Source organism: Rhyacophila brunnea, unplaced genomic scaffold (assembly GCF_057557595.1).
Source record: "Rhyacophila brunnea isolate RB1 unplaced genomic scaffold, BYU_Rbru_1.0 scaffold_11, whole genome shotgun sequence".
Taxonomy (NCBI): domain Eukaryota; kingdom Metazoa; phylum Arthropoda; class Insecta; order Trichoptera; family Rhyacophilidae; genus Rhyacophila; species Rhyacophila brunnea.
Genome location: NW_028232763.1, coordinates 8995109 through 9008080, shown reverse-complemented (window position 1 = coordinate 9008080; position 12972 = coordinate 8995109). Strand labels below are relative to the sequence as shown.

At 32.8% G+C, this 12972-nt stretch overlaps 1 protein-coding gene across 1 annotated transcript; it reads left to right on the top strand.

Annotated features, from left to right (window-relative positions):
• Positions 1–10692: 10692 nt before the first annotated feature.
• On the top strand, positions 10693–11878 carry LOC147078337 (cecropin-like). Its single transcript, XM_085960543.1, has 2 exons — positions 10693–10803; positions 11792–11878. Exons 1-2 carry the CDS (start codon positions 10693–10695, stop codon positions 11876–11878), a joined length of 198 nt encoding a protein of 65 aa, XP_085816669.1.
• The last annotated feature ends 1094 nt before the right edge of the window (positions 11879–12972 follow it).

The following is a 12972-nucleotide window of genomic DNA, read 5'->3' as shown; positions in this document are numbered from 1 at the left end:
CCACTGCTAACTGAAATCCTTTCCTTTCATTTGTTTAATAATATCATTTTAAATACCTATATATTATAATCAATGAATTTTTATGTTAAAAATGTATACAGTTATAAAAGAAGTACAGTATAATTACTTAATTAAATAAATTTAAAGTTCACTTCCTAAAATGTTTGTTTTATTATCCTACTGTAAACTTACTTAAATGCCGTACACTGTATATTATTATTCAAGTACATAATTGCATTGTGTTTCAAAAATAAACACCCTTTCCCTTTTTTTTTTTTTTTTTTTTTTTGTGATTTTACCGAGGCTTTGACTGCGACTCGCTGTCATATCGCTTCTTCTCTTCTAGAAGGAGATCCGTCGATCAGGTCCTCACTCCTATTCTGTTAAATAACTTTACAATTTTGCCTAACTCTTCCGTCTTACCCACCGCCAGGACACCCTTCAATTCGTCGACATTCTCATAGATATCTGCAATTCGCAGCTGTACTCTGTGAACTTCATATTTGGGGCATTGCAGTGCTATATGTACAATGTCCTCTAAAACATGACATTCATCGCAGAGCTGCGATTCGCTTCTTCCCATGAGGACATCAAATCTTTTGCCCATGGTGTGCCCTGTTCTTAGCCTCAGTATTAACTTAAGCTCATTCCTCGTCAAAGAAGACTCTACAAACCAGGGCACCTCTCGTGGTGTTGGTAGAATCGACTTACTCCATTTCCCCTTTTCTAATGATGCCCTATGGTGAAAATCTATCCACATACTATGGCACATTTTCTTTATAGCCTCATTCCAGTCCAGGTTTTCTGGTATCCACTGATATGGTACCCCTGAATGGCCGGCTACCTTTGCCAGCTCATCTGCCCTTTCATTTCCCTCAATGCCCATGTGCGATGGGATCCATTGAAGGCATAGATCTCCTCCTCTATTTTTCTTGGCGTCGATCTGGTCAAGGATGTGGTATGCTATGGCTTTACTGTTATGTGAGCGAGTTGCTGCGGCAAGATGTTGTAAAGCGCTTTTAGAGTCTGTTAAAATGACAGCGGATTGCGCCGAGAAATCATCGCTTAAAGTGTATTTAATTGCTTCGTTTATCGCGATGAGTTCTGCCGTCATTATTGGTATTGCTGGGTTTAGCTTCCAGCTCTTGTTTATACCTACTTCTGGTATCACAAGAGCTGCTCCTGCTCTATTCTGATCTTTGGATCCATCTGTATAAAGGTGGCTCCATCCTGCGTACCTCTCTGTCAGCATTTTTTCGACACGCTCTCTTCCTTTATCGGATACTATGCTCCGTTTTGGTTTGTCTATTCCTTTGACCTCTAGTTGGATAACAGAGCTGAGGTCGTAGGTACCAACTGGCCTCCTCAGCGAATACATACCTAGGCATTTTGTATTTAATACCTCCCAACTTTCTGTGGCTTTTAGGATTCCTACCAGTAGAGGGAGCTTTCTTTTCTCATAATATGTATTGCTTTCAACAAGCTCGTATAGGAGTTTCACCTTTGCCAATATGGGGTTATCTATTATAGATTTCCACTTCATCCATGTCTTGGTAGCCAGTGCCCATCTCCTGACATTCAGTGGAGGTACGCTGAGTTCCGCTTGGAGCACGTGAATGGGTGTTGTCCTGATAAATCCTCCACATATTCTTAATGCTTTGGACTGGATGCGGTCTAGCCTCACCGAATTAGTTTCGGCGGCGGAGTGGTAAAACATGCTCCCGTAATCTAATCGGCTTCTAATGAGTGCCGTGTATAACCTTCTCATATGAATGGGGTGTACGCCCCACCCACCTCCCGCGAGTACTTTGAGTATGTTCAGAGGTTGTGTCAGGCTATTCGCGCAATGACTAATATGATGCTTCCACGTTAGTCTATAGTCCAGGTTCATACCTAAAAATTTATAAGTGTCTACTCTTTCTATTATAGTGCCGTCGATTTTTAAGTTAAGCTGGTTTTGTCTCTTGCCTCTGGCAAAAAGAACCACCTTAGTTTTGCTGGGAGCTACTTTGAGGCCTCGCGTTTCCAATAATAATTTCATTTCGTCAAGACTCTTCTGCATTAACCTTTGACATTCATCTACTCTTTTTCCCGAACAAAAAAGTGCGAAATCATCTGCATATTGTACAATGTTGACCCTCGTCATTAACTTTAATATGTCAGTTGTAAGAATGTTGAATAGTAATGGGGACAGGGGGTCTCCTTGCGGAAGGCCTCTTGAGCATACCGTACTCTTCTTTTCATTATTAATGCACATGGTGATTTTTCTTTCATTTAAATACTGCTTAAGATATTTAGTGATCTTCCCACCGATTCCCCATTCATTTAACACCCTTGACACTTCTTTCACATGCACATTATTATACGCATCCTGGATGTCCAGGAATGTTGTCAGGGTTACTTCGTTTTTGACCTGTGCTGCATTGATGTCTAGTACTAGGTTGCCTATGTTCTCCAGAGTCGACTTTTGCCTTCTGAATCCCGTAGTATTGTGATGAAAAAGTTGTTTTTTCTCTGCAAACCATTCGATTCTTCTTGCAATCATCTGGTTGAACGTTTTGCACATGCATGATATGAGTGCAATTGGTCTGACTGACGACACTAGGGTAGGGTCTCGCCCTGGTTTTAAGATTGGGATAATCATCGTTTCCTTCCATTGCCTAGGGACTTTGCCGGTTTCCATGATTAAGTTGAATATCTCCACTAGTTTATTTTTTCCGATCTCTGGCAGCTGAGCGATCATGGAATATGAAACTTCGTCCATGCCGGGGGCAGTGTCTTTATTTTTGGTTACTGATCTTAGTTCCGCCACTGTAAGAATTTCATTCATTGTATCATTAGGATTATGTGTTTCCTGTTCTGCGATTTCTTCCTTCATTTCGTCACTTTTACTTGCTAGTTGTTGAAGGAGGAGTGACGCCATGCTTTCATCCAGTTGATTATTGAATTTGTTTCCCGATTTGCCCTTCATCCAACTCATTTTTCTCCACATTTCTGAGTAGGAAGTTTCCGAGTTGACGGAGTCACAAAATGTTTTCCAACTTTCTCTTTTGGCTTTTAGGATTACTTTTCGAGTCGTGGCTTGCTTTTTCTTTAGTTCTAGGTAGTTTTCTGTGGAACTGATTTTTTTGAAGCGTGTATAGGCAAGCCTTCTCTCAGCGATTGCCTTTGATACTTCGGAGTTCCACCATGGTTTTGGTCTAAAGTTTGGGTGACTGCATACTTTGAGTCTCGGAATGCTTGAATTTGCCCCATTATTCAATATTGCCTCCAATTTATCATACTCTACTTGTGCATCTCTGGTAGGTTCTGTAAGTCTGTCTATGTCATTTGAGATTATTTCTCGATATTGTTCCCAGTTTGCTTTAGGGTAATTTCTTCTTGGGATGATTTCTGTTTGGCATTGATTTTCCACAAACTCGATGATAATGGGTAAGTGGTCACTGCCCATCGTATCGGAGTCTATTTTCCAATCGGTTTCCAGTACCAGCTCGTTGGAGATAAATGTTATATCCGGTGCCGCTCCTCTCTGATTTGGAGGGGCGACCCTGGTACTTTGTCCATTGTTAATCGCTACTAAGTCAGAGTCAAGGCATACGTCAGCGACATCCTCTCCTCTTGCGTCTCGAAGTATATGATCCCACATTGGGTGGTGTGCATTGAAATCTCCACCCATAATTGATCCCTCTCCCATTTGATCGAAGAGCCTGCTCCATGCGTTTTTCCGAATGGTAACATTGGGTTTACAATATATTGCTGTCACTGTTTTTAGTTTTTGTGTCCCTCTGATTTCGACTTGACATGCCTCCAGTTCAGTTGGAAGGCCTTGTAGGGTCTTTTCTTTAGACGCCAGTGTTTTATGCACCAGAATCGCTATTCCTCCGTAACCATCCCCTCTGTCTTTTCTATACATCGTGTAATCATTGAATTTCAGATAGTCTAATTCAGACCTCAGCCAAGTCTCTGAGATTAATGCTATTGAAATTTTTTGTCTTATTAAGTAGAGTTCTATATCATCCTTTTTTTGCTTCATACTTCTGGCATTCCATTGTAAAATCCTAATTTGTTTTTTACTATCCATTTTGCTCCAGAACCTCTCCTAGAATTTCCTTTAAGTGTCCTTCTTTGAATTGTTTGCATACCCAGTCCACTGCTTTAATTATTAGTTGCTTAATGATCTGCTGCCAGTCTCCCCCTTTCAGCAAGACTTTCATAATTTCTCCCATCGCGTTAACCTCTGTCTTCCCCTTTGAATTTTTCTTATTTTTTGTAGGCTTTACGCCACTACCTGTAGCTATTATTGTTGAGCCTGAAGCTTCTACCACCGCTTCTTCTTTCTTTTTGATTTCCTTAGTTTTTTGAATTGTTTCGCTTTCATCTCTTCCTACGATTTTTTTTTGTTTTAATATGTCAGCATAGCTATTATTTAACATATTTTTTTTTGCTTCCTTGAAAGGTATGTTCATTTTTTTCATTGCTTCTTTGCAATTCTTTTCCTCTTGCCACTTTGGGCATTTTTGGCTGTTTGCCGCGTGGTTACCTTTGCAATTGATGCACGTAATTTCCTCATTTTTTTCGCAGGTTTTGTGGTTTTCACCACACTTAGGGCACGTTTCTACTGTACGTCCGCAATTGTTCGCGATATGTCCATATCGCCAGCATTTGTAGCATTGCATAACCCTGAATACATACGGTTCTACAGCAAAAGAGACTCCATATATGTAAATTGTTCTCGGCAATATTTTCTCCCCAAATTTAATACTGACTGACGAGGTCTTTGTCAGCTCTCCTGTATCACCTTTTCTTGTCAACCTCTTAAGGTTGATTACTTTTGCATCACTTTTGATTTCCATTTGCAGTTCTTGGAGGTCCATATCAATATCGACTTTTCTTATTACTCCATAAGAGCAGGAGTCATTCTCTTTGGTCACAAAACCGAGATCTTTGAGTTCTCCAGCTTGTTTCACTTTATCTGCTTCTTTTTCGTCTTCTACTTGGATGTACGTCTTTAAATTTTTATTGTAAATTTTCTGTACTTTTACTCCTGCACCCTTTCCCTTTATTGACAACATTCAACAATAGAAATGCTTAGTTCCAGACCAATATACGTACGTCCGCATACAAATTTTGCAATGGTTTGTAAACTTTTGCCGCTGTATTATAAACGTTAAGCACGTCCACAATCACTTATTCGAAACTCAACGAACGCTCATACCTAATAAAATTTCTATAAAATTATAGGTCATTTTGACAGTCCACATCACACAAATTGGCGTGCTTCAATAAACAACAATATTCTAAAATACGACACATTATTCATATTACCACAGTATTGCATGTTTGCCAGTACATTTGCACATGTAACACAAAAAAGACATAGACAAGTAATTTTCATTAAGCAGTATGTCTATATAAAATTATTTGATACAGATTACACAACTTTAAAATAGTTTTTCATAGAATGTTCATATGGTCAACAAATGAATCTTGCGTATTTCCTATGGTGAGCAGTGAACTTTCTATTAAAAAACACAATCAATTTAATATAAATATATTGACTTGTATTATTTAATTTTACATCTCTTATTGTTAATATTGTGTATATATTATTAATTCCCCATGCGATTCTCTATGCAATCTATGATTTTAATAATCTTTACAATGGTTTTTTTTAATGTTTTATCAATATCATATCAATAAATAATGAAAATTAAAATTGTTTTGTATTCTTCCATAAATACATTTATCCGTTTTATATGCGTAAATTTATTTAATTTCTTTTATGGTGCCAACTTTACTATCAATTCATGGTAGAAATGTATTGTGTTATTAATTAAATAAAACGCAATTTTATGGTACTTATTCAACTTTTTTTTAATAAATATTAAACTGGACCGTATTAATATTTAATAAAAAAGTGGAATATAAATACTATAAATTTGCATTTTATTTAATTATAATATATTTATTTAATATATATTTATAAATCTCTACCTAAGAGCTAGAGTGCCGTAGGTAAAATTTCAAAAATAAGTTAAATATAGATGTTGTACCTAATTTATAATATCCATCTCAATATAAATCCTAAAGTATTAACACAATAAAGCCGTGATCACATTAACATTAAGATCATGAAACATTCCTCGGAATTTTGGCTCATAGATAGAGCGTTAGCATTAGAGGCTTGGGTAATGGAGGGTTCCTTTTAAGGAAGATGTTTAAAAAATATAGTTGAATATTAGGGAATATTCTCTGAATTAGGTACCTACTTAAATCCATACTATTCTATTTTCAAAGCATGATCCTGGACATTCCTTAAACGTTGTAGATAATCGATTTATATAATTTTGAAGCCTTATTATCCTTTATATTTATTTTAAACATTTGATGACTGCATAAAGTATTTTTATTACATAAAATAGTATTCTTTTAAACCTCTCGCTCTAATGTTTTAGAATATAGTCATATTTCAGTACATAAATATGCAGTGGTGTTAAGATTTTTTACATTTATTAATTTTTAAACGCATTTATAAAACCATCAGTATAATTTATGTCGACATTATAGTGAAATATTTACGATAAAAGATTATATTGATAATCTCTGTGATCCCAAATTTGACAAGAATTAGGCATTTTATTATTCAAAAAATGGCCAAGATTAACACATTTGAAGATAATTCTAAAGATAATAATTATAAACTATATCTTTAGCCATTCAAGTCTGATAAACATCCTACGAATAATGATTGCTTTATAATAATTATTGACCTAAGAATAAGGTAGTGTTTTTTTAAACACGCCATTTATTTTGGCATTCCCCAGTGGTTAAGCTACAACATACGGCCCCAGCCATAAATTGACAAACTATAATTAAAGTAGGGAGTAAAATGATATTGACGCGCGTGTTTGAACATGTACCGTTTAAAAAAAAAAGATTTTTTTTCGGTTAGGTTGACTAGCACGTTTTAACTCCCGCGCATTCCAGGTACATGTCGTGACATCATTGAGCCGTCCATACGCACTTGTGCCGTGATGACTGTCGCACGGGGTCGTGGTACAGATGACCTCATTGAGGTTTCCACATGCATTCGCGGCGAGACAGGTGAAAAATATTCAACATTTTAGTAACATAGCGTCATTAAAGCACTGCCTGTTACATGATGGAAACTCACGTTATTATTATGTTTTTAAATATTTTATAATTCAATTAATGTGCACTAATTCACCCATTTCACAGTTAAGCTATTACTAGAACCCTTAACAAAAAAATTACACATAATAATTCAACAAAATATGAATCATAATATTTAAATAAATTGGCATTTTTTTGAATTTCTAAATAACTATTGTCATTAAGTTTTTTTTTGCGCTAAGAAGTATGCCCTTAATACAAAGTATTGAGTTTAATATTACTTATCAATGAAGAATCATGGGAAACTATTCTAATCTCTTGACCTTTCTGATAGCAGTATATTATTGTTTATAACAATTAATAATAATCTTACTAAACAATGCAAAAAAGGGGCACTGGCAGTCTTATCTCAAGTAATTTGTAAATAGTTTCTTATCAGTTCATGAGAATTTTATTTGTATATAAATAGAAAGACGATTTTGTAACATATATTCGAACGGTAACATTGATTGAGAAACAGTGAAGATAGCAAGAAATTTCATTTTCAATCAAATAAACATGAAAATGTCAGCATAATTTTTCACCATTTTTTTAATCACTATGGTTCTGGCGTCTGAAATTTCGAGTTCACCTGTCCCAGAGCCGAAATGGAAAGGATTCAAAAAAATTGTAAATATGTTTTTGGTTTATTTTTTGTACCTACCTGTAAAAATCAACGTTATTGGTTAGGTATATTATTTATAATTAAATATTGATATTATTTTCACTGTATCATTCTCAATCATGTACGTTGTCTTGATAGATTTTTATCAGGTTTAGTTGTAAGCCTATTAGGTAGGTATAAGTTAATCACATACAGCTACATACACATTTTGATTTTTGATAGTTAAATTATTATACTGTTATATGCTAGAGTGGCATATTTACATAACAAGTTCTAATTCGACTCTATAGTGTGCTTTGTTCCTTTATTTATTTCATCATTTTTTTTTATATGGCCAAAATAATATATTTTGTAACGTTTCTCTATTATTTATTTTTGTTGTGGTAGTTTGTGCGGTTTTTAGGAATCAATATCATAATTATGTTGTCTGCACAAAGCTCCGTGAGCCCATCGCTCCTTTTTAATATTTGGCAGTCGTTAATGACATTTCACATATTATAATTAAACGAAGTGCTGCCATCACATAGACAAAACTCATCGTGTATTGTTTGAATCTTTTTTAGATACACTCTTAGTTATCCGTGACCTACTAATATATGTGCAAGTTCGTAGACTAAAAATAGCACAATATGCATATTTCATATTTGTTTACGCTGTGATGTAATACCTATATCCGATTTCAGCAAAGAAGACATTCAGATTTAAAAAAAAAAAAAAAAAATACTTGAATAATTATTAGACTGAACACTAATTACTAAATTTACATTCGTCCGAAAATTCGTTTATTAAACCAAATTAACTTAATCAAATTTCATTTTATAAATGGTTTCATATATTTTTTAATAAAGTCTACTGATTGATTTTCTCAGACAGGTTGTTCTTTATAAGTAATCTATAAAAAAATAATAATATAATATTGTGAACTGTAATTATTAAGTTGTAAATTTAATATGTTACATTTTTAAACATATTTTGTAAAAAGCATATACTTACAGCTATTATAATAGCAACATTTTTTTTCATTTTACAGAAACATTTTTTCCACAAGATCCGTGAAAGCATAATCAAAACCGGACCTGCGATCGCCGTCGTGAGCTCAGCTGCACAGCTTGGATAGCGACATCTTTCATCAGTAGCTGTTAAATTTATAATAATAGCTTACTATGACATCTGTGATTTTAAATGTATAAGAATAGTAAAAATTGTCTTTAGCCCTTGCCGTATCAAAATCAATACGTGTGTACCTACATGTTTTTTACATTCAATTATAACATGTAATTATAAATATAAATAATATAATATTTCGTGATAAGTAAGACAATATATTAATAAAAAAGTATTAAATAAATTAACAATATTTTTTTTACACGTTTTACGATATTTTATGTCACACTACGTATTCCAAATAGCCCCGCCAAACTATACACGCTCCGCACCATCACGGGACCCTACGTTTGGGGTGAACTATATTTTTTATGAACGTAAATGTCTCAGGAGCAGTTACACAATACTGAGGTCACCATGCACTCAAATGTGTTTTAGCTGAATTTACATGACTTTAAGTTAAGAGTGCCCATGGGAGAGAGGAGCGCGAAGAGGCAACATTAATAATTTATTCCACATAGGTAGAATAGTATAGATATACCATCATAAATCTCCAGTATTCGAACGTAGAACTAAGCACACAATCTTTCAATTACATCAATTCTCTTTAATTTTTAAGTAAAATTTGATTATTTATTTTTTATTTAAAAGCGAGTATCAAAGAAATAAAGACTACAGACCAAATTTATCCATATCTAATAAATGAAATATTAAAAAAAAAAATTTTTTTTAAGTGAAATCATCAAGAGTGTTTATTAGGTATATATTATGTTATAGTGTAATTGCAATTTGATGTTTGATATGTCCTTTAAAATCAGATATACCTAATGCTAATATCTTTGTGCTTTATGTGCATATTCTATATATCGGATGACCTTGATTTTTTTTCTAGCATACATATTTATATATAGGCACATAATTCGTTGTTAACTCTAAATACCTAAATTATCGACATACCAACTTTTGGTAGCAACCCCACGAATTGTCAAATGTTGGCATGTGGCGCCCTCACTCAGCGGAAAACTTATACATAACTTATATACTTATTATATTATTATGATCAATAACCAATACCGACCTTCTTAGGGCTCTAGTGTACACAAAACAGCGACTGCATGCAGCACTCTTTTAAGTTTAATCCACCGACTCAGATACTCATCTGAACGATACTCACCAGTTTTATCGCTAAGCAGTGCCAACTTTTCTGCCGCCGTGAGTACAAAGGGCCAAACGTTTCGAACCTGAATGGGTTGATAATCTTATCATTTTTAAATATCATGACGTGTAGGTAGATGTTAAGTATCGAATATAAACTAAGTAAGTAATGGATTTTTTTTTAATTGACATGTATAAAATAAATATAGGTTACTATAACTACCTACTTAATCAAATAGTATTACTCTCTTTTATTGAAAGGAATTGTAAGATAGTGTTATTTTTAAATCGGTTATTTACCTAGATGAACAATAATTATTTATTTTAATGTCATTATACATAAGTATGTATGGTAATATTGGTGTCTTTTACATATTATTATAGATAACAGTAGGTTTCAATAAAATACTGCGGGGATTCCTTGTGAGAATGCTTCTGTAACATTTCAAAGAAATTACCATTTCATAAGTTTACATAATAAATATGTCGATATTTCTTTAATAATATCACAATATTGTATTCACTTATGTTTAGTATAAAAAGCCATTCGCTACAAATAGTAAATCAATACATAGAGTATAGCTAATCATTTGAAAGCATTTTTTACTCTCAGCATAAATAATTAATTATTCACAATGAACAAGACAGTCAAGTTTTACACCATTTTTTTGGTCGCCATGGTTCTAACATCACAGGTGGCTTCTTCACCAGTCCCAGAACCAAAGTGGAAAGTTTTTGAGAAATTGGTAAGTTCTTTGTTAGTTTTTTCATCCTCGTTTTATTATTTTCCATTCAATAAAAATACCCACCTACCTTAATTTAAGATTATAACATTTTCTTCCTCCATTCAAGTCTGTGCAACTCCTAAAAAAATAGTAAGTAAGAATATAATTAATAATATTTCTCACAAAATCAACAATTTTGTGAAAATTTTGATGTTTTGAACCTTATCAAGCACATATATACTTAAAATTATAATAATTTGGTATATAATGTGATAACTTCAGTAGTTTATGGTTACTTATCTAAATATATATCATATATGTAAAGAAAGAGTGTTAAGGAATTACACGTATTTGCCAATATGCCATAATATATACAATATAAAATTATGAAAAGTCATGAAATGAAAAAAAACACGTTAATTGAAACAACTCAAAAACATGCTTGCTATTTTACAAAAAAATGCATTGATTGTATTTTTGGCCAACGTACTTTCCGTGCAATACTAATCACGCCAAAATGTTGCAAGCGCGGTGTTAATTTCACGTTCAGTTAACATTGGTGACCATCTTTCGTGATTTCAAAATACTTGAAACAGATACTTGCCTTATTGATGATTTGAGATTTCTATAAATTTTCATGTATAATAAACAAGATTTAAGAATGCAGCATTGGTTTTTGAATACCCACGTAATTTGGAGCATTTGATTTTTTTTTACTCTTAGGTATATTTCTGAGGTATTCCAGATACATGATACACCCTTAACATTGATATATTATCAATTTAATAAAAATAATTTAATTTGCATAATTATCAATCTTTTGGTTTTTGGTTTGGTTAAAATTGTGTTTATTAGGATTAATAAACTGTATCTTCCAATCATATATTATTATTGTATTTTTTGATAGGCAATTTACGTTACCTATGTATAATAATATTTGAAATAAAATATTTGAATAGTTTCTAATATCATAACACGTTAACAAAAGTATGTATGTTTTTATTTGAAGGAACACATGGGACAAAATATTCGAGATGGGATCATCAAAGCAGGGCCCGCGGTCGCAGTTGTGGGGTCAGTTGCAGCTCTAGGATGACCACTGCTAACTGAAATCCTTTCCTTTCATTTGTTTAATAATATCATTTTAAATACCTATATATTATAATCAATGAATTTTTATGTTAAAAATGTATACAGTTATAAAAGAAGTACAGTATAATTACTTAATTAAATAAATTTAAAGTTCACTTCCTAAAATGTTTGTTTTATTATCCTACTGTAAACTTACTTAAATGCCGTACACTGTATATTATTATTCAAGTACATAATTGCATTGTGTTTCAAAAATAAACACCCTTTCCCTTTATTGACAACATTCAACAATAGAAATGCTTAGTTCCAGACCAATATACGTACGTCCGCATACAAATTTTGCAATGGTTTGTAAACTTTTGCCGCTGTATTATAAACGTTAAGCACGTCCACAATCACTTATTCGAAACTCAACGAACGCTCATACCTAATAAAATTTCTATAAAATTATAGGTCATTTTGACAGTCCACATCACACAAATTGGCGTGCTTCAATAAACAACAATATTCTAAAATACGACACATTATTCATATTACCACAGTATTGCATGTTTGCCAGTACATTTGCACATGTAACACAAAAAAGACATAGACAAGTAATTTTCATTAAGCAGTATGTCTATATAAAATTATTTGATACAGATTACACAACTTTAAAATAGTTTTTCATAGAATGTTCATATGGTCAACAAATGAATCTTGCGTATTTCCTATGGTGAGCAGTGAACTTTCTATTAAAAAACACAATCAATTTAATATAAATATATTGACTTGTATTATTTAATTTTACATCTCTTATTGTTAATATTGTGTATATATTATTAATTCCCCATGCGATTCTCTATGCAATCTATGATTTTAATAATCTTTACAATGGTTTTTTTTAATGTTTTATCAATATCATATCAATAAATAATGAAAATTAAAATTGTTTTGTATTCTTCCATAAATACATTTATCCGTTTTATATGCGTAAATTTATTTAATTTCTTTTATGGTGCCAACTTTACTATCAATTCATGGTAGAAATGTATTGTGTTATTAATTAAATAAAACGCAATTTTATGGTACTTATTCAACTTTTTTTTAATAAATATT